The sequence below is a fragment of the Cynocephalus volans genome, chromosome 10 (genome assembly GCF_027409185.1).
Source record: "Cynocephalus volans isolate mCynVol1 chromosome 10, mCynVol1.pri, whole genome shotgun sequence".
Classification (NCBI taxonomy): Eukaryota; Metazoa; Chordata; class Mammalia; order Dermoptera; family Cynocephalidae; genus Cynocephalus; species Cynocephalus volans.
Window position 1 is genome coordinate 132,020,267 of NC_084469.1, and position 27,705 is coordinate 132,047,971.

Consider the following 27,705-nt stretch of genomic DNA (forward strand, 5'->3'; position numbering starts at 1 on the left):
GGCATTCTAAAAATAGCGACTGCTATTTATTGATGCCCTGGCTTACTATGTGTCAGCCCCTCAGTTAAGCATTAACTCCTTGAATCATTACAAGCCCCTTATCAGGTGAGTGTCATTCTCAATTTACAGATGAGGAAACCTAAACTTGGACTGGTTGTTTACATTTGCCCAAGTTCACGCCCAGGTAACGCTGCCTCCAAAGCAGCGGTAGTTTGCAACAACCAATGTACACACAGCGCGCAGGGGTAGGGCGAGAACTACAATTCCCGTGGGGCTGTGCGCAGCATCGCGAGAATTACCTTAAATACGGCGGCGGGAACGCAGCACTTAAAGTGCTTGAGCGGTTGGCTGAGGCCATGGCGGACAGCCGCAGTCCCGACAGCAATCATACGCCGCGTACCCTGCTGCGGCGCGTACTGGATACAGCGGACCCTCGCACTCCGCGGCGACCCCGCAGTGCTCGAACTGGGTAAGTGAGGGCGTTGCCCGAGTACATAAGCAACTAAGGGACTGGGGGGTAGGGTCTGGGTGGGCAGCTCCGACTCTGTTTGGAGAGGGAAACTGAGTCTCAGAGAGGAGCAGAGCCCAGGACTCTGAGAGCTAGCTCCACTCCCTTAGCCGGGCTCGGCTTAGCTGTTTGTGCCCCCACCTCTGGGGCTCCAAGTAGCCCGACTGGGCCGGAGTCTGGGAGTAGGCTTCTGGAGGCGAAGGATGGGCGCTCAGAATCTGACCCTCTGTTCTGTTCTCCAGGCTCCTTTCCTCCTAAACAAGCCCAGGGTGTGTCCAGGCATCTTCCCTGAACTTCTGCCTCCCTACCTTCGCTACACATTCTGTCCTATTGTCTCTGTAGCTCCCAGCTGGAAGATGGGGAAGGAACTAGAGAGCGCAACCTGGACAAAGTCGGAGGCAGGAACTGGAAAGATGCTTTGTAGGGAGCAGGGGACTTGGCCTGACTTGGTGGGAGTGTCAGAGGGTGAGGACTGTGGTGAGCTCCGGGTGCAGAAGTTGGCATCTGCCAGACTGGGATAGTGCAGTTCCTTTATAGGGAATGGGAAGCATTCATTATAGGTTTTAGACCAATGCGTGATGAGGTGGGAGCTGTGCCCAGGGAATGTTTATGTGACTCTGGAATCTGCTAGGGATTGGGCTGGAGAGACTAGGGCTCCGGTGACGCATGTGGAGGTTGCTGTCAAACCCTGACAAGTACTTAAAAGGTTTAAAAGTACTTAAATATTGGGCCGGCCTGTGGCTCACTTGGGAGATTGTGGTGCTAATAACACCAAGGCCATGAGTTTGGATCCCTGTATAGGAATGGCCGATTAGCTCACTGGATGAGCATGGTGCTGACAACACCAAGTCAAGGGTTAAGATCCCCTTTCTGGTCTTCTTTTTAAGAAAAAAAAAAAAGTACTTAAATATCATTCTAGAGTTGTTATTTTAATGTCTGGAATGGATACTCTTCCAATTGCACCTCTGTGTATGTAGCTAACTCCTACTTATCTTTTATGATTCTGCCGACGTTACCTGTGTCAAACCTTCCTCGGCCCCTCTCTCTGGCTGGGTCGATCATATTCCATTTCTCTTCCCATACTCCAGGGCTCCCCTATATCCACACCCCTGTTGACATAGGGCTGGAAACAGGGGTGATGGGAGGGGCAAGTGTTTTCTGGGTCCCTGGCTTTAGACTAAGACCCCTGATGAAGGCATTTCTCTGTATCCTCTAGCCCCGCAACTTCCTATTTAATTCTGAGAGCTGCTGGTCTTTACACAGTGCCCAAAGAGCCCTGCTTGAAACACCTTCCTCCAGGAGGCTGAGCGGCCAAACAAAGACGACTGCCAGATGGCATTCCCATGGAGCCAAGGTAAGTGCTGGCTGCCTTGAGGGGACCCTGAGGTCTGGCTCTTCTCTGGAGCCCATGTTGAGGGAATCTCAAGGCAAATGAACAGACTGGTTGCTTGGTGCTTTTGCCCTTAGTCTGTTGGCAGATTGGCCTGTGTTCAAGCCAGTGGACACCTGGAGGGACAGACACCTCGGACTCTGCTGAAGAACATCCTACTAACTGGTGAGTGCTGGCCCGTTGGCAGAGTTAGGTACCAGTCCAACACCAGTCCTGTGGTATCCCTCATTCCGGGCAGCCTGTTCTGTCAGCCACACCCTCTCCTTGGTCTTTCTGCAGCACCAGAATCTTCCATCCTAATGCCAAAGTCAGTAGTGAAGCCAGTGCCAGCACTGCAGGGGGTCCAGCCCTCCAGACGGGAAAGCAGTCGGGGCAGGTACACAGTGAACTCTCCCCTTGGAGTGGGCAGCTCTGGTCAGGGAGCCTTTTGGGGGCCCCAAAAGCCAGAATTGGGCTTTCTGGCCTGTCTGAAATAAGCTCTATCCTTGTAGCCTGGAGCTGCAACTTCCTGAGCTTGAACCCCCCACAACCCTGGCTCCAGGTCTGCTGGTCACTGGCAGGAGGAAGCAGAGGCTGAGACTGTCGATGTTTCAGCAGGGCATAGACCAGGGGCTGCCTCTCTCCCAAGGTGAGGCCCTGGATACCACCTTTCACTACCGTCTCCCTCCTGTCCTCTGGATAGGCTGAGGAGGCTCGAGAGAGGGCTCTCATGGGCTTGGGTAACTTACCATGGTTTCTTCTTTTTACATCCTTTTGCCGGTCACTGACAGAGCCTCATGGGAATGCTAATGCCTCGTCCCTCACCAGGTGCTGTTGCCTATTCTGGGGGTTGGTAGAGAAGAGGCTTGGGGAGGGAGGTGCTGACTGAGATGGAATCTGGCAGTACTACTTCCTGCCAGTTTTAGCCTCACAGCTTGATTGCTGCTTTCTAAGAGATGAGAGTCCTGGGGTAGACGGGGAAATCATCTGGAAAAACTGGACCTCAGGTACCTGACTTTCCTTTGCCTCCTCCTTCCTACCAGCTCCCTCAACCTGACCTTTGCCACACCTCTTCAGCCACAGTCAGTGCGGAGGCCTGGTTTGGCCCGCAGACCTCCCACCCGCCGAGCTGTAAATGTGAGTGCCTTTTTGCAGGATGTGCGAGGTACTTCTTTGGCTTCAGCTCCTCCAGGTAAGGTTAAGGTTTCTCCCTTCTGGCATTTGGGGAAAAGTATCTCCCTGCGATAGATAGAAAGTGCTGCTGAGTCCAGGGTTGCTCCCCTCTCAGTGCAGTCAGGGACAGTGAGTGAGCCAGGCCAGTAGGTCTACGACGAGTTTCTACTTTCTTACCACAAGGTGCCCCTTGCCTTGGTGGGGCCTAGTCTTAGTCCCTTAGTGTCTCCTAGGACCCCCTATTTTTGAGGAGCTGTAGGGCTGAAGGTAGAAAAGGGTGTGGCATGGTGGCTGAAGCTTGTTGGAAGGTTGGAAAGGGCCAGGTTTCAGGATCAGCTGGCCAATCAGAGCTGACCTGAGAGCCTGACTGCAGAAGATAAGTTCACCAGAATAAGAGGAGGGTTCTGGGCAGAGGGAGTAGAGTGAGAAGTGGAGAGTAAAGACATGGGTGAGCAGTTAGGGCATAAGGGGGACAGCTGTGGAGGCATGGTGTATTAGTCTGTTTCTGTTGTTTATAACAGAATACCTGAAACTGGGTAATGTATTAAAAATGAAATTTATTTGTCACAGTTTTAGAGGCTGGTAAATCCACAGTCCCGGGTACATCTGGTGAAGGCCTTGTTCTTGGTGACTCTCCACAGCAATTCAGGGTATCACAAGGCAAGAAAGGGCTGAGCAAGAGTGAGCTAAGCTTCTCACTCTCTGTCCTTATAAAGCCCTCCTAAGTACAATAGTGACCATCCATTAAACCATTAACAGAATAATCCATTCATTAGGGTACAGTCTTCACAATCTAATCACCTCTTACAGGCCCCACCTTTCAATGACCATAATAGGATTTTTCATCTTCTTAACAATGTTACAGTGGAGATTAAATTTCCAATACATGAATTTTGGGGGGACACATTTAACCCATGGCACCTGGAAATGCCAGCTAAGGAGCAGGAATGTAAGCAAGGAGAGCTATGGAAGAGAAATAAGGCTTAGAGTGCTAGATTGTCTTCTCTCTCTGAAGGCCACTTGGGGCAGACCCATGGGGCCCACTGCCCAGGCTGTAGTAACTCTGGGTAACAACAGCAGGTGGGCCTGGAATACACTGAGTGCCAGCTGGTGCTTGATCTCCAGGTGACAGCCTCAGAACCCCTGTTACTACTCTGCCAAGGGACGTCATGTTGGAGGACACTCAGCCCTTCTCCCAGCCCTTGGTTAGCTGCTCCCCCAGTGTTTCTTGCTCCCTGCACCACTCCTCTCGCACTGGGGCTGAAGATGCTGAAAGGACCATTGGTCGCAGGACACAGAGCAGTGGGCAGAGCAACTCACAGTTGCAGAGCAACAGTGAGTATGTGGGATGGGTGGCCAGGAGCCAAGCTCAGCTTGGGTGACAGTTGGCGCCGGTAGTTTTCCCTCCTCAGACCCATCTGTATGTCCCCAGAGCCACCTGGCTGTGGGTCTCTCCTCCACAGGAGGAGAGAGAGTCAGTGTTAGGCCAGAAGACTCCAAATCTGTGCCCTGGTGCTACTCTTGGCTTTGTCTCCTCAGTGGGTAGGGCTGGGTTCGCAACTCCATCTTCACCCTTCTCAGAGCTACAGGCTTGGCCTGCTGTTTCTCCAGCCTATACTCTCTCCCCTTCGTTCAGGCCCTAGGAAACCAGCCCAGTTTCTGTCAGGAAAGGAAGAGGAGGTTGATGCCCTGGCTCTGGGCTTCCTGAACACCAGCAGTAATATCTCTGCAGAAGATGGAGTAGAGCCCTTACAGGATGGATTTGGTAAGGAGGCAGTGAAAAGGATGGAAGAAGAAGGTTTGAACGTGAGTGAAGTGAAGGAGGCAACAGGAGGACAAGGACCTGCCAGGGCAGAAAAGCCTGAGGGACACACCGAGGTAACAGAAGCAGAGAGATCCCAGGGGGCTGTTGAGGCTGAGGAGCTAGAAGGATCTTCAGGGGATGACGACACCTCCGGCAGGATAGGTAAGAGGCTCAGTGCAGGGATCAGGGGGTGAGTGGTGACAGCTGTGTTCAGGCTCTGGCACACAGAAGGGGCTTGCTTGGGTTGTGTTTCTGGGCACTGGTGGTATTAAGGGGTCAGGGAGACTCTGAGGGGCACTTGCTTGGCTGGAGCTAGGTGGGGCCCTTGAGAAACAGAGCAAGGAGACCATGGACCTGCAGGGCTGGGTGACATGGTTAGGCCTGAGCCCCCTATGACTTTGCCCTTCCTCTGCAGTAAGTCAAGAGTTGGTCTCTAAGTCCTCGAAGTTTCTCCAGGTCAAGCGACTTCGACAGTTTCTTGAGCCAGCCCCACCACCTGGTGCTGCAGTGTAAGATCTCATGACCGTGTTCCTCTTGGGCCTCTTGGGAAGTGGGCAGGCACTGAGGTTGGCATTGGGTACCGTGTGCACACAGGATCATCCCTCTTCCCACGGGTATGCAGATGATTACCTATCAAAGCACCCGGAGTTGGGCTGGGGAGGGCTCATGGAGAGCATATCTGTCATCCTGGTGCTTGCCTCCAGGGGCTTAGAGGAGCTTGGGTGAGGGGGAAGTGCCTAGGTCAGTATATAGTCAAAGAAGGCTTCCTGGAGGAGGATTAGCAGAATCAGGACAGGCAGCTGAGGACTAAGAGGAGAGAATGTCTATTCTGAGGCCTCAGGGTCATGGGCCTGAGCAAGTACCAATGTGTATGAGGCTGGGCTAAGACATTGGGTCCAGACTGTGGAGGAGCAGGGCCCCATGGAAATGGTGGTCCCTGACCCCACTGCCCCTCAATAGAGATAGTTGGAGCTTCTGGTCCATGCTGGCCAGAGAGCACACAGTCCCCAGTCTCAGCAGGAGTCAGCAAGACTTCTCTTTGAATAGAGGCCTCTTCAAGCAGTAGTTCATCTACCTCTGTCCACTCCTGCCTCCAGCTTATCTTCAGAGCCTATGGAGCCTCTGTTGGCCAGGCTTCCCCCTAGGCCCCGAACCACTAGCACCAGACCCCGTCAAGATCCCTACAGGGGTGGACTGAGCCACTATGTGAAACTCTTTAGCTTCTATGCTAAGATGCCCGTGGAGAAAAGGGCTCTTGAGATGGTGGAGAAATGGTGAGTTCTGGACACCTGGGGGTGGAAGAGGAGCCCCTCAGGTCATGAACAGACTGTTCAGTCTGCTCTATCCCAACCTTCTTGGCAGCCTAGATAAGTATTTCCAGCATCTTTGCGATGATCTGGAGGTATTTGCTGCTCATGCTGGCCGCAAGACTGTGAAACCGGAAGACCTGGAGCTGCTGATGCGACGGTGAGTGGGGGAAGGGAGGTGTTGGGTGTGGGAGTGCTGGTGCTGATTCCCTCTGTCCCTTCTCTTCCTCTCCTGAAGGCAGGGCCTGGTCACCGACCAAGTCTCACTGCACGTACTTGTGGAGCGGCATCTTCCCCTGGAGTACCGGCAGCTGCTCATCCCTTGTGCATTCAGTGGAAACTCCGTCTTCCCTGCCCAGTAGTGGCCAGGCCTCAACACTTGCCTTGTCCCCACTAGGGACCCCTTTGTCCCACATCTTCCTCCAGGACTCCTCCCATCCCCCAGCATAAATAAAGTGTCATAAACAGAATATTCTGCATTTTGGTGCATGTCCTAGGACCCCCTCCCCCAACTCCCCAGCACAGCCTGGAGAAGGACCTGGGTTCAGACAAACAATTTTATACTAAAATCAGGGTTAGCAACACTGGAGCACTTAGGCTGTCCACGGTGGTCCTAGCTTGCAGGTTCTGGCTCTCGAGGCCCCATGCGCCTGACGTCAGCCACCTGAAGCCGTTCCAATGCAGTGCAGAGCCATGTCAGAATGCCCTCTTCCTTCTCGTCACCCTCCTCTGGCAGTTCTGACATGGGGAGCTGGAAGGCCTGGCTCATATAGGTGCTCAGAGTCTGCTTGTCCATGCTCGGATCGATGTTCATCAGGGCCCCACGCAACCTGGGTAGGGTCACTTCATCACGGCTGTCCCACAAGAAAAGAGAGACAGGCCTTAACCCCAGATTCCAAGGTACCCTCCTTTCTGTCAGGCTTGAACAGTATATATTGCCCAGTAGCTTGCTTAGTGCACAGGAAGATGCAGGGGCTTGAGATGCCACCTTTTGGCCCAGCCTGTGGGACTCGCCTATGGATGAATGCATCAGAGGGCCCCAGGGTCACTCACAGTTCCAGGCCCAGCTCCTGCTTTATCTCCTGTAAGTACTCATCCTTCTCACACATGTACTGTTCCCACAGCTTTTGTACAAAGGGCTCACTCTGGCCCTCCTTGTCCTAGGAGGGGCCACAGGGCAGGGTGAGGGCACATTGGCTAGGGTCCAGCCAAGGCTAGGGCAGGGGCTGGGTGAGTTCCCAGACCCATCACCTACCTCCGTAAACAATGAACGGTAGTTGAGCAAGTCTGCATTGCTGCTGTTGGGATGCCAGCCACCTGCCTCCATCAACTCCTGAATTTGCTCCTCTTTCTTCAGAGGGAATGTACTCCTGAGGATAGTGCTGCGGGGAGACATGAGGACCAACAGGCCTGGCTGAGGCCTGCCCAGCCATCCCCACTAGTGTTTAAAAGGCTAGTGAGTGTCGAGGTTGTGGCTATTCCCACCAGGCTCCCTTTTTCCCTGCAGACCCTCAGGAGTTTGGGGTGGCCTGGACTGGCCTCTCACCTGAACTGCTCCATGTTTAGTAGCCCCTCGTTCTGACTGTCAGCATTTGTCATCTCCTTCAGCAGCTGGGCTACTGTCTCCGTCTGGTTGACATACACACTCTCCTTCCTCTAAGAGAGGGAAGCATTCACTAACTTGCTGCTTTGTGGAGTGGTGGCGACAGAGCTGGGCTACACTGGAGAGAAAGACCCTTCTCTTTTCCCAAGGGCCCAAGCTCACCTTTCCCATCAAGACTGCATAAAACTGACTCATGACCTCATTGGAACGGAAGAGCTTGATATTTTCAAAAATGGTGTAAGCCCAGGCTATTGCATCACTGGGCCCAAAGCGACGCTCCAGGAAATTAAAGAAGAAATCTGAGAACTTCTCCTTCTGCAGGTTGGGGAGAATGCATGGTCAGCCTGCCCTAGGGTCAGTTGGTCCACCTCCCTGATAGCATCTTGAGGGGGGCCACCTGGAGAACTCGATCTGAAGGCCACACTGGGCCAATGTGGCTAGTGAGATCTGACCTGCTCCTCCGCAAGACGTTCCTTCCAGGCATCCTTGAGGAGGTTTACCACATCCTTCTTGGTTGGTTTCTTGTTCTCCACAAGGCCATCATACCGAAGGAAAGGAGGGATGGCTTCACCATAGCCCTAGAATGGAGGGCTGTCAGCTCATCTCTGGGCCCATCTATTGCCCTACCCGTAAGCAAGGAACAGCCCCAGATGGTTCCCCCAGAATCTCAAGTCTCCTCAGCAGCAAGATGTTGGTGTTCTGACTCTGGCCCAAACCTCCCTCCCAGGGACTCCCTACCAGACCAGGGAAGAAGTCTTTCTCCCGGAGCAGCCCCTCGCCAATCTCCTCCAGAAGCACATCCACCAGCTCGTCACTGTTCTTGCCCTTGGCCAGCATTTGCCAGCGCTCTGGGCCCCCGGCCACCACATCTGGTGGGGAGAGGGAACTGGAGTCCAGATCATGCACTTCAGCAGGTCCTGGGGCCTCAATGGCCATTATTACCTTCACACTTGGTCCAGTCAGGCCGAGGTGTGGAGGTGCGCTGAATCTCCTGCAGTTCAGAAAAGAACTGGTCCCGTTCCTTCAGTGTGTTCATGTGCAACTGCAGCAAAATCTCATGCTCCTTGCGGACCTCTTCATAGTCAGCTTTCAGGCTGTCCAACTGTGGGCAAGGTGATTGGTCCTACCTGCCCACCTGCATGACCCTGCCTGGCCCTGCTTGGCCCTGCCTGCCCATCAAGCACCTGCTCCTGAAGGTCCTTATTGGTCTTCTCCTGCATTTCGAAGTCCCTCCTGGGTACCACATCTCCAAAGTTGGCCTTCATGGTGTTGAGTTCCATCTGTGTACGGGTCAGGTCTTGCCGAGTCATCTTCAGAGCCAGTGTTAACTTCACGGGGTCCTCCCCCCAGATGCCTGCCAGGAGAACCACCAGCCCATGTCACCGTGGCTCTGGGGCTTATAGCCCAGGGCTGGGTTAGTGTACCCCTTGGGGGATGCTTAAGGTCCTTCTGCCCTCCCTGCTTGGGATTCCCTGGATCTTGGCCACAGTGCCACCAGCCTAGGGTTTCAGGCTTAAGTAGAGAAGTCCAGGACATGGGGTACCAGGCCTGTCCAGCCCACAGGAAGTCTAGGCTGCCTCAGCTGCCAACAATGTTCCTACTTAAACAAAGATCCTACGACTTTTTTTTTTTCCTAAAAGATGACCGGTAAAGGGATCTTAACCTTTGACTTGGTGTTGTCATCACCACGCTCTCCCAAGTGAGCTAACCGGCCATCCCTATATAGGAATCCGAACCCGTGGCCTTGATGTTATCAACACCACACTCTCCCAAGTGAGCCGTGGACTGGCCCTGATCCTACGACTTTCAATCTCAAACAATGATCCTATGACTTTTAAGCTCAGAAGATCCAAAGCCCCAGGTGGTGACAGGGACATCTCCCATCATGAATGGGCATGAAATGCTGAATGAATGGGGGTGAGAGGCGAGAGCCAGACTCCTCTCCAGTACCTCAAAGTAGGAGAGAAACCCAACTCAGGCTTACCTGGGGACTGGGCTAGTGACATGTCCTCCCGCTGGTACCGTAGCTCATTCAGGTCTGCAATGAGGATCTTACGGGCATCTCGCTCACTGAGGTAGTGCAGGTACTCTTGAGCCAAGTTCTTCCTCAGTTTGGTTACCTGTTGGGAAGGTGGCTGTGTGGTCAAGGGCTGCCTCTGGACCCCTGTGTGTAGCTAGTCACCACAGGGGATGGGCTGGGTGCTGGTGGCCCATCAGGGCTTAGAAGAAGGAGACTGGCCATTCCTGAGACTCCATCAAGGTGCCCATGCCACCTCCTGTGGAGAAAGTCTGTGCTGAGCCAAGCAGGCAGGTAGAGGATGGAGGTAGCAGGGGGTCTGGGGGGAGGTGGTGGCTCCAAGGCCTTAAGGTCACCCCTGTGGCAGGTGGGGCAGGAATTCAGGGGCTTGGTCACCACACCACTTCTATTCACCTCACTCTGCAATGAGATCTTCTCCTCATTCTTTTTGTCAATGAGTTTTAGCAAATTCATCTTCTCTTTCTTGAGCATGGAGATTTCGTATCTCTCCTCAGCCCTCATGGCCAGGATCCTCTCGTTGCAGTCCTCATTCACAGTGATAAGCTTGGCCTTCAGGGGCTCCAGAGCCCGAATCTTCTCCCTTTGGTGGGCTAAGCAGGGATGGGAGGGAGAGTCCCTTTGGGGCCATGGAGAACAAACAGCCGGAGATACAGATCCTAAGGTCATGGGTGAGTAGCTACGTCACTTGCAAACTCCAGGAATCTATGCATGCCTCATTCAAAGTCACGGCCCCTGCTTCAGGCCTTCCTGTGTTTGCTTTTAAGCCAGGGGCAGAGTTGAGATGAGGACCAGGGTCTTTCTTTCTTTCTTTTTTTTTTTTTTGTGACCGGCACTCAGCCAGTGAGTGCACTGGTCATTCCTATATAGGATCCGAACCCGCGGCGGGAGCATTGCCGCGCTCCCAGCGCCACACTCTCCCGAGTGCGCCACAGGCTCGGCCCGAGGACCAGGGTCTTTCGTATGGCCTTTCCCCTACAGCCTTTAGTCCTGCACCTGCATCATGATCTGTACCTCCTGAACCTGGTGGGGGGAGCCTCCTCACTTCCCAGAGATACTTGCTCTCCCCTGGGGTTCACTCTTTTTCCTATAGATACTGCCCCACCAAGCTTCTCCAGGATGGGAGGTGGTCAGGTGCCCTATCACAGAACAGTGTACGCAAAAAAGTTCGAGCAGGGATTGGTGACCTCAAGGCCCAGTCAGCAGCTGCCCCAGCCCTGCTGTGGAGCTCCAGAAGGTCAGAATAGGATCTTCTGTGCTCCTTCTAGGCTGGGCCCAGGAAGGGAGCTGCATTCTTACCGAGCATCACTTCATATGCATTCTTGATGGAGGATAGCAATGGCTTGTATGTTTTGAAGTCCTCTATGAAGAACTCAAAGATCTCTCTGTAAGGCTAGCAAGAAAAGGGGACCTGTCACCTCCTGACCTATAGCTGCCACCTCAGTGGAGTCCTATGTTTTTCTTTACTGAGCTTAAAAATATTCCAGCATGAGGCTGCCAGGTAGCCCATATTCAAGTAAATGCCCAGGGTACCACTCGGGTCTCTCACAGTGCCACGGGGCTGGGGGACAATTCTCTGAAGGCCTCTTGTGGTATTGTTTTCTGAGGCCTGCTGGACCACAGTGGGCCAGACCTCCCACTCTATGCCTGAGCCCCCTCTCTGGCTCTTCAGGCAGCCAGCCTCTTGCCTTCCAGACCCTGCCTCAGTTGGCCTCTCACCTGCATCCCTTCCCCATCTGTTAGAGCAGGAGGAGACTGAAGGTTCTAGCCTTGCTTTCTGACTCCAACTGCGGTTGTGGTCTCCTGTCCTACTTGGACATACAGGAGATTTTTGGAGGCAGCATTGCTTACTGGAAGGAGTACAGGCTCTGGAATCAGCCCCAAGTTTGAATCCCAGCCTCACTCTCTGAGCTTCTGCTTTATTGTAGGTGAGGTACCTTCTGCTTGTGAGAGTGTATGTAAGGCCCCAGCCCAGGGCCTGGCATGCAGCCAGCACTCAGTAAATGCTTCAGTCAGTGAATAAGTCAGAAGTCAGGGATTCTCTGTCATCATCCCTATTGGAGCAAAGATTTGGTGATTCTCTTCCTGATATGTATCAGAATCTGAGTTGCATCTAGTTCTCTCTCTCTATGCATCTGGGCTAGTTCATCAAACCTGGGGCTGTTGCCACTGGGCTGGTGGACACTGTATGACCCCTGCTCACCCAACTGCCAGGACTGAGGCTCCATTCACTGGTGTCCAAGGACCCAAGCTGGGCACTGAGGATCCCAAAGCTGAAGGGACTGGACAAAGCATCCAGTCCACCTGACTCAGGTGAGGAAACTCAAACCTCAGGAGAGTTTTGGCTCCACACTTCAGCCTTGCCTACTGCTCACTGGCTCTGTCACTGGCTTTTGACATGCTTCTCTTCAGGGATGGAGACCCAGAAGAGTTGGGAGAAGCCAGTCTCTTCTGAAGGTCTGAAGTGCTCAGTCCTGGTAGGTGAGGTTTCTTCCCACACTTATTCTGTGTCTCTGACCTGCAGCCTCAGCTCCTGGGTAGAATCCGTGCCCATGTCCAGCAGGAGAAGCTCCTTACGTAAATAATTCTCTAGCTGCTCCAGATACCTGGGCTTGGTGGTGCTGAAGGACTGCTGCTGCCAGCTACTGCAGAGGATGGTGGGTTGAGATGTGATGAGCATGCTACGGGGCCCTTGCACCCTCGCTCTGGGGCAGCACACACCCCTGCCCTGTCTCCCAGCCCAATGCCCAATCTACACCAGCCCACCCACGATCAGGTGGACCCTAGCTTACCTTGTTCGGTTCCGGTAGTCACATGAACAAGGCTTTCGATTTGGCAGAATGGTCTGGCCACTGGTATATGTGGGCCATGGGGATAGGTGGCTGCCCATGGGGAACTGAAAGAGCTGCAGGGAGAGACAGGTGGGGTTACCATGCAACATTGCTCCCCTTCCTAATGTTCTTTTCTATTCCTCCTTCCCCACTCCTGATGTTCTGTAGGGTTTTTTTGGTTTTTTTTTTTTTTTTTTTTTTTTTTTTTGGTTTATTGGCAGCTGACCAGTACAGGGATCTGAACCCTTGACCTTGGTGTTATGAGCACCATGCTTTCCTAAGTCAGCTAACTGGCCAGCCCTCATTCCTGATGTTTTCAACAAACATCTCTTAATATGGTTCATAATTAAGACTGTGAGTTCCTGAGTTAGAGAGAGCTTGGGTTAAATCCTAGATCTCCCTTATTAGCTGTGTGACCACAGGCTTAACTTCTCTGAGCTTCAGTCTCCACATCTGTAAAATGGGGATGATGGTAGTCTCCATCACACTATTGATGTGAGGATGCAATAAGAAAGCATAGTGTGTGATTTGCTAGGAACTCAGTAAAGGTGAGCTTTTCTCTTCTGTAGGTATGTCAGTGAATATTGAATATTGAAAACAGATGTGAGCACCAGGAAGGACCCAGCCCTTGCACCCACAGCACAATCCAGCTAAAGAGACAAAGATAAAGGAGGGCAGGCCCAGCCTCAAGCTGGTACTGATGAACAGCTAGAACTATAGAGATGCAGCCTGTGAGCTGTGGACCCTGGGAAGAGACTGGGCTGTAAACCCCGGGAGAGAGAGAGATAGGTGAGGATTCCCTGGCAATGGGATCTCATTTTGAATCTTGAGCAGGGGTAAGTGCATGTGGTAGGAAGCAGTAGTATGTATGGACTTGTTTTTTAACCTTTCACATACTAATAGCATGAAGAAAAAATATGACCCTTTGATCCAGTGCAGCCCACTTCTAGGGTTTCATCCATTTGGTCTTTCATTTGTTTTTGTTTGTTTGTTTTTAAAGATGACCGGTAAGGGGATCTTAACCCTTGACTTGGTGTTGTCAGCACCACGTTCACCCAGTGAGCTAACCGGCCATCCCTATATGGGATCCGAACCCGTGGCCTTGGTGTTATCAGCACCACACTCTCCCGAGTGAGCCACGGGCTGGCCCTGGTCTTTCATTTGTTCATCAAACATTTCTGGGTCCATAGTCCATCCTGGTCCCTGCTGGATTCTAGGGTCATGAGGGAAGCTGGGGGTAGGATGGGTGTGGGGTGACAAATGAATTGATAATTATAAGTTAACATGTAGTGACAAGCCAATGCACGTTACTGGAGGATAGGGGGGCCCTGACAGGAGGGGACCTAGGAAGGTTTGTCATCTCAGAGGAGGAGGTAATAATGTCAGTGATGTTCAGTAAAGCTCAAATGAGTGCAAGAGAGGAGCTGAAGTCACTCTGGGTGGGGGGGGGGCATGCAAAGACTACCAACACCTCAGGAACACAGCAGTTTTAAGGAGCTATGAACAGAGGCCAATGCCCAAGGAGAACAGGCCAACTGAGGCTGAGGCCAAGGTCTGGGGCAAGGAGTCTGGTAGCTAATGCAAAGGGAGACAGATGGACTAGCAGCTTCACACATGAGGGCAGTCCTCAAAGCCTTACTTATGACTGTGGGAAAATTAGAAAACTCCTAGGTGTCTAATAACAGAAGATTGTGATGTAGCCATGAAATATTTACAAAGAGGCTTAACATGGAAATATACTAATGATATAGCTCTAAGGGTTAAGTAAAGCCTGAAATTAGGGAATAAGCACATAAAATAAAATGGAAGACCAGAAAAGATGGAGGAAATAATCCAAAAGGCTATCAGCAATTATTATTCTCTAGTGATAGGATCATGGGTGATTATTTTTGTATAACTGTGCATTTTTCAAAATTTTCTGCAACGAGCATAAATCACCTTCAAATTTTAAAGAATCTTGGATTACTTGAAAAGCCCCATCTGTGGCCCTGAGCCCAGCCTCCAGTTTCTTCTGGGATGGAGAGGCCAGGCCTCCCTCCCATGCTCCACATATCCAGGTTCTAGGATACATTCCAGGCTAATGGAAATTGGCTCCTGATGCTCCCAGTGTGGAAAACTCCACTGTCTCCTTGGACTCTCTTTGCATGGCCCTTTCTACTGCATTTAGTTAGTTCTGTACATGTTTTGTCTCAATCTTGGGATCATTCATTTGTTCCTGAAATATTTATAGAAAGTACATAAGTTAGCTTTGTTGCTAGGTCCCAGGGAGGACTCCAGTCTCTTGAGGAGGCACTGGGTTGACCTATCTCTGTACCTCCAGAAGCGATGGCATTATACTGTACACTCTTCACAGTCTTAAGTAGCACTCAGTAAATATTATAGAATAAATATATGAGGAAGCACAATAATTTAGCATGGGTGAAAGTCATACTAAAAACTAAGTCAGTTCTCATTGGGTATATGTGTTTGCACATGCCCTATCCTGACTACTCACCCTTGAGATTTCAGGGGTCCTCCCTGACACCCTTCCCAGGCCAGTCCCCCCTGAACTTTCCAATCATAATATCCCCATCTTCTCTCATCAAGAGTCTGTGTCTGTCTTGTTTATCACTGTATCTCCAGTGCCTGCCATATAGTAGGTGTCAACAAATATTTGTTGAATAAATGAAAACATAGGGGAAAAAGATGAAACAGAATTGTAGTAAAGAGTTTAAAGCCCGGGGCCGGCCCGTGGCTCACTCGGGAGAGTGCGGTGCTGATAACACCAAGGCCCCGGGTTCGGATCCCATATACGGATGGCCGGTTCGCTCACTGGGTGAGCGTGGTGCTGACCACACCAAGTCAAGGGTTAAGATCCCCTTACCGGTCATCTTTAGGAAAAAAAAAAAAAAAGAGTTTAAAGCCCTCTTATAAGGATAAGCTACATCAAGCAGAGAAAGGTGAAAGACACTAATGCTAGGGGTAATATAATTGATAATGACAGATGAACAGAATTATAACATGCATTAAATGGAAATAAAGAACAGTCTTTTAACATAAACAAAAAATAATCATATTGACAGGACACAGATAAGGTCTTAACACATTTTTAAACCAGAAACTATATACCTTGCATTTGGTGGTATTACATAATGAAAATAGAAACTGACAATATAAATATACCTCTAAAATACATAACCATTTAGAAACTTAAAAATAAGTTCATATTTCTCCCTGATCTACTTATTACTTAAATTATAACATGTTATAGAAAAGAATGTTAAAATAACTTGTTCAAAATGTTTGGAACATAGTTAGAGCAGCACTCACAAAGGATTTATTTTATTTTTCTATTTTTTGCAGCTGGTTGGTACAGGGATCCTAATTGGTGACCTTGGTGTTATAGCTGCTCTCTAACCAACTGAGCTAACCAACCAGCCAAGGCATTTATTTTAATTGCTTAAAATACTTTCATTATTAGGAAAGAAACCCTTAAGGAAGGATACCTCTGGTTGCTTGAAAAGGAAAAGAACTATCAATTAAAAAAAGAATCAGGAGGGCCGAACCCGTGGCGCACTTGGTAGAGTGCTGCGCTGGCAGCGCGGCGACGCTCCCGCCGCGGGTTCGGATCCTGTATAGGACTGACCGGTGCACTCACTGGCTGAGTGCCGGTCACGACAAAAAAAAAAAAAAAAAAAAAAAGAATCAGGAAACAAATATATAAATAGACATTCAGGAAAAATGGGAAAAGTCAAACAAAAATCAGGGGCTGGCTGGTCAGCTCAGCTGGTTAGCATGGGTTGTTGCATCACCAAGGTCAAGGGTTCAGATTCCAGTACTGGTCGGCCACCAAAAAATAATAAAACAAAATCTAGCTAGAACACCTTTTTTGAAAGACTATCAAAATTGATGTGATTTTTATAAAGGAGCAAAATAACCTTGGTGGACATTTGGGAAGTTGTCACAGCAGTACCTAACCCTGGTAAGTTAATAAGTGTTTCAGACTTTCAGAAGTCCAGCCTTCATGTTCTATCTGCTGTTTCTGCCGGGAGAAAACATGGTCACCCTACTCGGAAGTCCGAGGCGAGTGGAAACTGGAGAACCAGCAGCCGGGACCACGTCTGGGCCGGGTATTAACAGGTGGGGAAGGCCTCCCCCGGCGGGTGGCTGGAACACTGTGTTCCCGGGCGCTCCGGGCTCTCCGCTTCCCCCTGCAGGTGAAAATGGGAAGGCGGCCCCGAGGGGACGGCGGGAGAGAATAACGACCCCTGGCGGTTAAGACCGGCATCTCCGTTGCTGCGGAGGAGAAGGAGACAAAGAACCTGGCCCCAGGTCCATGCAGTAGGTGGCAGCTGAGCGGGGAGGGGAAGGGGTCAGAGCTCCTCCCAAGTCTTCGGGTCTTGGGGGCTGCGCTGGCCTCCGCGAAGAGTCCGTACTGTCCCCCTTCCCTTTCCTGGAGTCAGGTCCCCGTGTTGGGAATCCCCAGCCTCACAGTGTGTGGCCCATGTATTCCCAAATCTTCCACAAGGGACACACTCACGCAAGGAAAACCACCACACAGCCCACAGTTCTCCACTGCGAGCTGGAAATATAAGTTTGTTCAAATGTGTTTCTCTGTGACATTTGGAAAATGGCTGTTTGCTGATTAAATAATAACAATCCTATGATCATATTAATAAAAGTCCAAGAGTACTTAACAAGACAACATTCATTTTTATAAAAAAACTTTAAAGAACAGGAATGGAGGAGGAACCCAGAGCTGACAACACAATGGCGTAACATCCCTTCACTCCTTCCTTCACTCATAAGCATTTATGGAGCATGTGTCAACCACTCAAGCACCCTCTCAGACCCTAGGGCCATAAAGACAAAAAGAAACAGTTGCAGCCCTAAAGGACCTTGGCAGATCTGGTGTGCCCATCCCAGCACCTAGCACAGTGCCTGGACCATGGCAGGCTGGATGAAGGAATGAGGTCCACTCCAGAATGCTGAGCTGCAGGGACAGGGTGTCCGTGGGCAGAGGCTGATATTAACCTAGGGAGGTCTGGGAAGGCTTTTCAGATGAGAAGCTGCCAGCGTGCACAAATTTCCTCCCCAAAGCCTGGCGGGCCTGGCATCTTTGAGCATGCTCCCTTGACTGGGAAGAAGCCACTCTGGTGGGCATGTTTCAGGTGGGTGGTGCTTTTAGGTTGCAGAGAAAGAGATAGATAGGGTCCAGGGGCTGACATTTGGGGCTCCAAAAGGACATTGTCACTAACCAGCGTCTTCTGCTTCTGAGAGAGCTTGCGTTTCTGGTTGCTCTTGGCTTCTGAGAGAAAGGAGTCATCTATGGTCACTGAAGGCCGTGGGTGTGTTCTACACAGAGAAGGGGAAGCTGGTGGTGGGTAACAGTGCCCAGACTGGGGAGACCCCCCGCATCCAAGATCCACAAGGCATGGCCTTCTTTCCCCCAAGAGCCAGACTCTGGGTCTTCCCAGCATTGCCTCCGAATTCTCAGAGATGCTGCCAAGCAAGACCCTGGCCCTGGGACCAAACCATTTTCCTACAGTCCCAGAAACCTCCTTCTCACTGCCAGAGTCTCACCAGCTCCTGCAGCAGCAGGACACACTCACCACGAACCCAGAAAACCCTGCGGGCCTACACTTTCATTCACACTATTCAGCTATGGCTGTGATGATGGATTATGGTTTCATGTGCATAACTCTGGCACACTCTGGGAGTGTGATACCAAAGGCAGGTGCTGTAGGACAAGAAGCACAGGGTCTGGGGTCCAGTCCAGGAACTGGGGTGTGAGTCTGGCTGTAACTGGAGGCTTACATCCAGGGGCTGACATCTGGGATTCCAACAGGATCTCCCTTGGGTGATTCAGCCTAGTTTCCTTATAAAGAAATGGAGACAATTCTTGTTTTGCCTATCTCATAGAATTGTTGTGATGTTTAAATAAGAGTGAAAGAGATATACAAAATAGCAGAATAACGTTTAAACTGTAAGGAGCGGGCCGGCCCGTGGCTCACTCCGGAGAGTGTGGTATTGATAACACCAAGGCCACGGGTTTGGATCCTTAATTAAAAAATAAAACAAAAAACTATAAGGAGCTGCAAAGATGTTAATTATAATAACAGGTTGGGTGGATTCTTTTTATTTTTTATTTTTTAAAGATGACTGGTAAGGGGATCTTAACCCTTGACTCGGCGTTGTCAGCACCACGCTCACCCAGTGAGCTAACCGGCCATCCCTATATGGGATCCGAACCTGTAGCCTTGGTGTTATCAGCACCACACTCTCCCGAGTGAGCCACGGGCCGGCCCCGAGAAAAGTGGATTCTAAGGAGGTCTCTAATGCCCAAGCCCCTTGGGAGAGCCATTCTTGCTCAAGCTAGGAAAGTATTTGGGGGTCAACAGGGAGGGCTACGTGTGGGTAGGCAAGCCCAGGTGGAATAAAAGGAGGAAGCAATCCATGGGGTGAGGGTGTGTGGTTTATGCTGTCAGATAGACTTGTCTGATCATTCCCCTTGCTAGCTGGTGACCTCTACTTAACTTCTCTGAACCTCAGTGTCTTTGTCCATAAAAATGGAACTAGGAACATCCAAATTCCAGGGAAGTTGAGAGCACTAACATATACCCAGTCGGGAAACCCTGCCTGTAGGGTTCCTCAGTCCTACTCCACAGAGCAGTAACACCCCAAATCCTAGTCCTCTATTGTCTCTCAACACTGGACAAGTTTGAGCAAAATATGTGGAATAAGCAGCCGGTATGGAGAAGAAAGGGGATCTGCCCAGATGTGCATGGGTTTGACAGTCTCGGAGAGCAACATTATACAGCAGTTCAACCCCATCTGCTCTCTGGATTAAATCAATACCTTCCTATCAAGAACAATCAATTTTCCAAACTCTGTTCTTTCTTATGCTGGAACCACCACAAAAGGCAAGGTAAGCAAGAAAACTGGGGAACTCTACAAATCCCGAGTAGTTGCCAAATGGAAAAGTTCAGCAGGCAACAGATGTTTTAGTTTTGAATGTCAAAGGAGACAATAGCAAAAAAATAGACTTAAGAAAAATAAAACAAAACAATGAGACACCTGGTGGAGCCTCTACACTTATCCAAAAAGCTTAGGATGCTTCCTTAGCATTATATTAAATATTTTCTGCCAATCCTCAGAGGAAATGGGTAACATTTATATTTCTACCCCAAAAGTAGAGAAAACTCAAATTATTTAACTGAAAGCAGGCAGTAGTTTGTCAGGGGTGTATCCTGTTATTGAGTGGATTCAAGCTGCTGAGTTCCATCCACCAACCATTGTGCCAGGGATATGAGCATGAAAGGAGAAAAGCCCATAGGGGAGGAGAAACCTACCCCAAAGAAATGCATAATTCGAAGGTCTTTGTAGAGGGTCCTGCTGACATGTTCTACAGTGCTAAGGTCTGTCCTCTCTATCATCCTGGCCCTGCTCTAAGGGGAGCTAGAGGAGGACACTCACACTGTGTCTCTAACAGAAACAGTGAACCTGGTGTAATGTATATCACTAAATACTGGTGCATGAAGAATATGGTGAATGAATGATGTTTTGTACTGCCACCAAATTCAGCCTCAGCAGTTACATTGTGCTGTCTTCTTAAACTGGATTGAGATTCTCTTTCTGAGTCTGTTTCATATCCCTTTCACAGATCACTTCAGTTTCCTAAATTATTCTTGTGCTGGGTAACAACTCTATTTCTCAAGCCTGCTGCCTGGTTCTTGCAGACTTATTTTAGCTCTGGATAAAATAATCAAATTGGCATTTCCTGTTCTAGGGGACTTTTGGAGGCAGCAGACTCTGAAGGATTAAAATTTAGGTGAGATCAGGTTTTCTTTGCATTGGGAATAAGTAGAAGGGGGAAAAACTACATCATTCAACACTTATTGAATGCCTATTACTTACAAGGGCTGTGGTAAGAGCTTCACATGCATCTGTCTAAATGTTCCCAACAATGTGAGATGGGCTGTATCATTCCCATGTTTGAAATGTAGAAATTAAAGTCTAGAACTTTAAGGGCCTTCTTCTGAGGTCCCAAAGCTAGAAAGGTATTTAGCCAAATAAATTTTTTTAATCCATATATGTGGTTTTCCTGGCCAATGAAGCTTGTCATATTTCGCAGTGCCCACAGACTGCACTTCCAAATAAAGGCAGGAAGCCACCCTGAAGCTGTGGGATGTGCCTGGGTTGCTTACAGTCAGCCAGCAATTCAACAAGCACCTTTTCTCCCCCTGACAAACAGTTTTGTCATAAACTCAAACAGTGGGTGAAGAGGCAGTTTATCTCTGTGGCTAAGAGCTCAAATTCAGGAGTCTGACATACTGGGTTCAAATCTTAACTCCATCACTTATAAACATGTGTAAAGCACATTAACTCTCCAGGCTTCTATTTCTTCATTTGTAAAATGGTGATGTTAGTAGCTCATGGAGTCGTTGTGAGGGTTAAATGTGGAATGTAAAGCACTTGGCACATAATGTGTTCCATACAAGCTGGCTGTTACTACTGATGATAAAGTGCGCCTGTCTTTTTTGATGGGGGAGGGCGGGTGGCCGGTAAACGGATCGAACCCTAGACCTTGGTGTTATCAGCACCTCGCTCTAATCAACTGAGATAACCGGCCAGCCCATGCCTTTTTGCTAGCACGGAACGTCCTCACTGTGCTGAGTCAGCCCAGATTCTAATTGTTTCTGCCCCACTGATTCTATGGGAGTGGAGCCCCAGGCCCATGGACAAGAGGCCAGCAGGAGGGGCAGAGGTCGGATCAGGTGCCATTTCCATCTCTGGAAGTACTCAAGCCCTCCTCTCCGTCCTCACCCCGGCCAGCGCCTACCTCGACATGGACGAGAAGCTGGAGCACTGCGGCTGCTGGGAGGCCATGACCCTCAGGCAGGCGGGCAGCCAGCACCAGCGGCCGGAGGAGCAGTAGTAGTGTACAGCCCGTCGCCATGGCGACTGAGCCCCAGCTACCCCGTGGTGGGGGCGGGGTCAAAGTTGCGCCACGCCCCCGAGCCCAGTGCCGGCGGCTGGGAGCAAGGCCAAGGAGCAAAGGTGGACTCGGACCTAGGAGCTGAGTGCCCTGAGAGTAGGTCACTACACGGATTTGACCCTAGCCACCAGAACTGAGACAAGAGGATAAACAGAGGCTATGGGAGAGGGAGGTGAGCCGAGAGGCCAGAACCGCTTTGCCGGTGGGAATTGTAGTTCTCGGTGTCCCAAAGTCTCGGTTGGTCAGGCTGATAGCTGGGCAGGTTTGTACTACATTTCCCAAAGTTCCCTACGATCCTGAGTTGGTCCGCTTCTGGGGAGCTCTGCATTGTGGAATATGGAGTTCAAAATGTGGCGAGGTGTGGCAGTGTCCAAAGAGAGGTGTCGGACCTGGACTCGGTTTCCCTGCGGCCCTGGGAGACTCGCGGGCCATTGGCTGAGCGGGGCGGATCTTGGTTCCTCTCCTCCCCGCCCCCAGTGACACAATAGCAGCTCCCTCCAAGATGGCGGCAGCGACGGCGGACCCGGGAGCTGGGAGCCCGCAGGCTGGAGGTTCCTCTGGTGGGGGCGCTGGGGGCGGGCTACCGTCGCCCGGGGACCAAGAGCTGAGCCGGCGCTTGCAGCGCCTCTACCCCGCTGTCAACCAGCACGAGACGCCGCTGCCGCGCTCCTGGAGCCCCAAGGACAAGTACAGCTACATTGGCCTCTCCCAGGGCAACCTCCGCGTCCACTACAAAGGTATCCGCCCGTTTGGTCACTGGGAGACAAGGCCAGAGCGTCTGCGTGGCGGCCGTGTTGCCCGGCCACTGCCCCATCACGTCCCTTTTTCCTTGCCAGGGTGCTCTGGGCTAGGCCTTAGATCCTGCGGGGTGTCCAGGGTGGTGGGGCTGACCAGGCCGAGGGTTGACTACCTGCTCTGCTCTGACCTGAGACACCTGATGTCAAGAAGACTGTAACAGGTGTCCAAACCCAGTGCTGGGCTGGACCTTCCAGTCCGGGTCTCCCTGCTTGTCCTGGGCTGGCTCCAACTCCAGCTTGGCCCTTCACCACTGCTTAGATTCCAAGGATTTGAAAAAAGGGGTGGTCACATCCTCACCATTAGCCAGAGGCACATGGGCTTGCCCATCTGTCAGGCCTCCCAGACTGGGCCACAGGTGCTGTGCTAAAGTTGGGTGGGGGTGGGGGGGGTGTCTTCAGGGTCCGCCTCTTTCTTCCCCTGGTCTCCCAGGTGCGCTGCCTGGATTCTGGAGAGTGCCAGCAGCTGTCGGGTATCTCTCACATGCATCCACATTGCCCGTACTCTTGTTTTGATTGCATGGAGGACAATGTCTCAAGCAGGACTGCTGTTCTCAGGAGTAGTTGAGCCAAAGGTGGGAGGTCTGTGTGTTTACTCAGTTGCCTAATTATTCCTCGTGTAAGGACTTCCTCTGGCCACAGAGGGTAAAGTTGTTATGGAGCAGAGAAGAATGAGGCTTCCATTTGCATTTCCTTTTGCTGAAATTTCTTCCTTGCTCTCTCATTAGGTCATGGCAAAAATCACAAAGATGCAGCCTCAGTGCGTGCCACCCACCCCATACCTGCTGCTTGTGGCATTTATTACTTTGAGGTGAAGATTGTCAGCAAAGGAAGAGATGGGTAAGCCCTTCATTACCAGCCTTCTTCCCCCAACACTGAGCTGTTCCTCTGGTCAGAGTTTGAGGTCTCCTCGTTGACATTTGTAACTGGTGTGAATTGCTGAGCCACATTGGTCTTGGCTGCCTCTGTTCCCTGACTATAGGCATGGCCAGTGTAAGCAGTAGGCCTTGATGGCAAGTAGGTTCATTGGGGGTGAAGCAGGTGACTTTTTTTTAGTGATGATATGATTATATACTTTGCAGATCAGAGAACAAGTAACAAATTAACATTAACAATTTAGTGTCTAGAATGGGGTTTCCCCCACTAGTGTGTAGTGTTTGTGACTTCCCTCCTTTCACACTCTTGCTGCATTCAAGGTTTCTTTTTATAGCATTTAGTCATATAGAAACCCCAGTAAGCTTCAAAGGGATTGTAGAGTCTTTGCATCGTGCAGCATTTATCAAAGCTGTGGGACCAGTGGTCTGTCATCTCAGGGTAAACAGCATGCACATGGTGAGACTCAGGTGACACTGCTGCTCATAAACTTGTTTTCCAGTCCAGGGATTTGAACACCAGTTGGACCAGCTTTAGGAAGTCCTCATTAAAGTCAGCATTAGGGAGACTCCCTATTTTAGGGTGATCTAAACAGACACAGGAAATCAGAGAGGAGGTTTTTAATTTTTCTTAATCTTCTTTTCCCAGTCTTTTTCTAGTGATTATGACAAAGCAGGTGTTTAAGTTATGAAATAACATGATTGCAACTGCCTTGGAAAGGTTTTCATCATCAGACCTTAGGTTTAGTATAGGAAGTCTGCCAACCCCACCAGTGATCTTTGTGCCAACCCTGAGTGTGTGTTCCTGAGTGTTCAGAATACTTCCTGTCTCCTAGGGACTGTCCCCCTTGTGGTTCATGCAAAATGCCTGGCCAAGAGCTTGTGCTGGGGGCAAGACTGCCAAGAGTCAGAGCCTTGTCTGTTTCCCCAATGATGTCATAACTTGCCTGCCTGGGAGGGCTCTGTGGTCTTGGGTAGATCTTGGGACTTAGTCCTCTCATCTGCACTGCAAGGAGCTAGGCCAGCATCTAAGCTGTCTTGAACACCAGAATTCTATGATTCTGAAATTCTGATCATGGAAAGCTATTACATCTTTCACTTCTATCCCCATCTAGTGCATTTACAGATAGGAAACTTATTTATTGGAGGCCTTTAAAGCTCTTATTTTCCCTTTCCACCATCTGATAGAAGCGCATATACTTAATGTGCTTGAACTAGTGTTAATGAGAATGGCATCTTAAAATGAACATCTCAAAAATAGTTATAATGTTGACTAAAATGTTGTTGCTGGAGTCTCATCTTGTCAAAGAAAGTGAGGGGCATTTCTTAAACTTGCAGAGAGAAAAATGGATTGTTTTCTCTATAGTCCTTTTATTATAGATTACAGCTGAGCTAGTGAGCAAAGAACTTTTCAGAAGAGGAGTGTTTATGCATTTATTTATTTATTTTTGTGTTGGAGACCACTTTAATAGTCTACAAATTGATGCAATTTTATAGAAGGTGAGTGTTTAAACTTAGAGACCTGGATTCCTTCAACTGGCTTTTTTTTTTTTTTTTTTTTTGAGTGGCTGGCTGGTTACAGGGATCGAACCTTGGACCTCACTTGGCTTATAACATTTCAGTTTTAAGTGAATCTTGTTGGAAAAGGCCTGGTGTCATGTTAGATTGCCTTATTGTAGGTATTGCCTGCAAGTCTAAAAAAGGTGGACATCTTTTCCCGGCTTCCATTTCCAGCATTTTTACATGTGATAGATATAGTTGTTGAGCTAATCTGAAAAGCTTGGTTTTAAAAAGGTCCCAGGTGATATATGCTCTAGTGGCCTGCTCCAATTGACCACAATCAGATGGTGAGTGTGTGAATGACCCTCGTGGTCTCTTTATGGAATCCCTGAACACCTTCTCATGGCTGGGATACAGCCAGATGTTGGTATGGGCTAGGCGTGTTTTTGAGGGGGCCGAGGGCAGTTACAGGGCAGGCAGACATTGATCGGCTTGTTTCCGTCCATGTTGGAGGTATATTTCTGACCCCATTAACCGGTGCTGTAGCTTTTCTGTGTTTTCTAGTTTGACCCTCATAGCAGCTCTGGAAAGTGGCTGGAGCAGATGATGATGTACCCTTTTTTGTAGGTGAGCCCTGAGTCCCTGGGATGTTTGCACAGTGGAGCAGCCTAACTTGTCAGATGTCCTCGCCTGATCCCACACACATGTGTCCATGCTGCTGCCGCCTTCCCCATCAGGGCTGCTATTGCATTCCTTCCCTGCATAGAGTGAAGAGTGAAGGAATGACCTGTTGGATTCTTACAGGATTGCAGTGTTAGAGGACAGAGCTGAAAGGCACTTAGTACTGAGTGGGGTCAGAGAAGTGTGGCAGGCTCTAGGCTGGGCTTGATGGATTTACTGTTCCATTGAATCTGTAAACTTGTTTTCTGTAGGTTTGAGATCATCTCCTTTGTAAGAGGTGTTTATGAACTCAGTTGTTAGTGTCATTGTTCTCCAGAAAGGCCTTTGTTCTGATGATATCTTTTGTAGAAGAACACACTAAGGTGGTCTAATCAGAAAGGTTTCATTTCAAGGGTTCATAGATATTTATTCATACCTGTTATGTGCCAGGCCCTATGGTAGGTGCAGGGAGAACAGAAGTAAAGCCAGCACAGGCCAGCCTTGTCCTCAGGAAGCCTGTGTCCCGCTCAGTAAAGAGTGGACTGAAAAGCTCTCTGTAAGAGGAGGCAGAGCCTGTGCATGGTTGTGAGGGATGAGTAGGATTTTCCCAGCAGGCAAGACCTGTTGGATGTATGAGTCTGATTGGTAACTAGCTTGACATCAGGGTGCTGGGCTTTCAGGGCACTCCCCAAATATGAGAGTGATGGAGAAGGAGGGGCTGTGTTTGAGCTAAGATCCTGGCACAGACTGATGGGCTTCAGCTGCATTTTGCCAAGTCACCAGAGCTGGGAGCAGGTCTGGTGGGGAGAGGAGATATCAGAGCTCTGCCAGTGGTGCCAGGAGATAAGGGGCATCCAGGTTGATCTTTCCAGGAAGCCAAGTAGGCCCTGAAACTGAGGGTCTCTTAGAAGAGAATAGCTTCCTCAGGCAGAGTTTGTAGACCTGTGGGAGTCCCTGGCTCTTAGTGATGACACATTGAGGGTGTGGCTGGCCAGGCTGACAGATGCTCCAGTGTGACCCTCAAAATAGACTGTAACATCATCCCAGTGGCGGAGGCCTCCTGACATGTGATGGGTGGCTCTACCCAAGAACAGCAAGCCTGGGCTAGAGCACTGGATGGGGTGGAGAGGGGTGTGGGTGTTCTCGTCTGTAACTGGTGCCTGGGCCCAGGCCCTGAGCAGGGGTCTGTGGCCATAGCCGGTTTTCGCTTGCTCCTGCAGCTGATTTTCTTTGGCCAGGCAGCAATGTACTCATCCATTCTACATACCAGGACACAGCACCCATTGTTTTGTCCCAAGCCTGGGCCCCAGGAGCACAGGCATGAGGCCTGTCTAGAGAGGAGACAGATATGCTCATGTACATGACCTCACAGGGTCAGTCCACAATGTGTGCATATGGAGGGGTGCCCAGAGGAGAGACTTCCTTCTGTACCTCAGAGTTTGGGGAAAATTTCATAGAAGAGGTGATGATGCTGAATCTGGAAAGAGGAGTTAGAGTGTCCTAGGTGAATAAAGTGAGAAGCAGATACTTCAGGCAGAAGAAACAGTGCATAAGAAGATGTGGAGTACAGAGAATGAGGTAGGGAGGGGCCAGATCGAAAGTACCTTGTGTGCTGTGGCCAAGGAGCATGGGCTTTATCCTGAGGGCAGCAGCAGTGTGTGGGGACTCTGAATCTACCATGCTTTTGAGAGTGGACAGGGAAGAAGAGTCTCTGATTGTCTGGTTCAGTCAGGCTCCTCTGGCTGAGAGTCCTGTTTAGTGTGGGCCAGTAGCTTCAGGTCCTTGGCTGCAGCCATGGTTTTCTCATGGCAGTTGTCTTTTCCATCTCTTGGCTGGCCTTTCCCCTGTATGGTGAGATGTTGGGGTGGGATGTTGAAAACTGGTAGCCAGGGAGGCTTCTTGGAGGTGAAAGGACTCTTGTTCTGGAGTTCTCTGATACAATGGTTTGCCAACTCACATCCAAAAGACACTACCTTTCTTTCTTTATTTATTTTCTATTTTTAAAATTTTGATGTTCATCTTCATAATACAGTCATCCTATGTTTTATGCCCAAGCACCTCTCTCTCTTTCTCACGAGTCACAATCACCCAAAATGATTTTCCATGGAGACCCAGAGAGATGCTCAGTGACCCAGAGCAGCCGCATTCCTGCTATGGAGAGCCAACTGAGCCTAGGCCCTTCCAGCCTAGATCCTGTGGCTGGCCCCTCACCCTGAGTCTCACCATTCCAGTCTTTGTGCACCATACAGTGCTGTTAAGAAGTATGGTGCTG

At 50.1% G+C, this 27,705-nt stretch overlaps 3 protein-coding genes across 3 annotated transcripts in view; 2 read left to right on the forward strand and 1 right to left on the reverse strand.

The window, feature by feature from the left end:
- The first annotated feature begins 356 nt into the window (after positions 1 to 356).
- On the forward strand, positions 357 to 6,523 carry CENPT (centromere protein T). Its single transcript, XM_063112551.1, has 13 exons — positions 357 to 469; positions 1,772 to 1,862; positions 1,976 to 2,063; positions 2,178 to 2,274; positions 2,390 to 2,526; positions 2,669 to 2,705; positions 2,921 to 3,055; positions 4,207 to 4,385; positions 4,687 to 5,016; positions 5,270 to 5,363; positions 5,952 to 6,128; positions 6,217 to 6,321; positions 6,400 to 6,523. The coding sequence occupies exons 1-13, from the start codon at positions 357 to 359 to the stop codon at positions 6,521 to 6,523; spliced, it is 1,707 nt and encodes a 568-aa protein (XP_062968621.1).
- A 163-nt stretch (positions 6,524 to 6,686) lies between these two features.
- On the reverse strand, positions 6,687 to 21,561 carry TSNAXIP1 (translin associated factor X interacting protein 1). The gene is made up of 16 exons (XM_063112142.1): positions 21,452 to 21,561; positions 17,868 to 17,964; positions 12,592 to 12,704; positions 12,318 to 12,444; positions 11,099 to 11,192; positions 10,196 to 10,392; positions 9,749 to 9,884; positions 8,949 to 9,118; positions 8,707 to 8,866; positions 8,503 to 8,633; positions 8,217 to 8,342; positions 7,927 to 8,079; positions 7,708 to 7,817; positions 7,417 to 7,543; positions 7,215 to 7,321; positions 6,687 to 7,015 (listed from the first exon to the last, which is right to left on the reverse strand). The coding sequence occupies exons 1-16, from the start codon at positions 21,496 to 21,498 to the stop codon at positions 6,775 to 6,777; spliced, it is 2,136 nt and encodes a 711-aa protein (XP_062968212.1). The 5' UTR covers positions 21,499 to 21,561; the 3' UTR covers positions 6,687 to 6,774.
- A 518-nt stretch (positions 21,562 to 22,079) lies between these two features.
- The window catches only part of RANBP10 (RAN binding protein 10), a 60,457-nt gene continuing 54,831 nt past the window's right edge, over positions 22,080 to 27,705 (forward strand). Inside the window, exons 1-2 of the mRNA XM_063110828.1 lie at positions 22,080 to 22,344; positions 23,130 to 23,241. Of these exons, the coding sequence (XP_062966898.1) occupies positions 22,110 to 22,344; positions 23,130 to 23,241 (347 nt within the window). The 5' untranslated portion in view covers positions 22,080 to 22,109. The remainder of the gene's footprint in view (positions 22,345 to 23,129; positions 23,242 to 27,705) is intronic.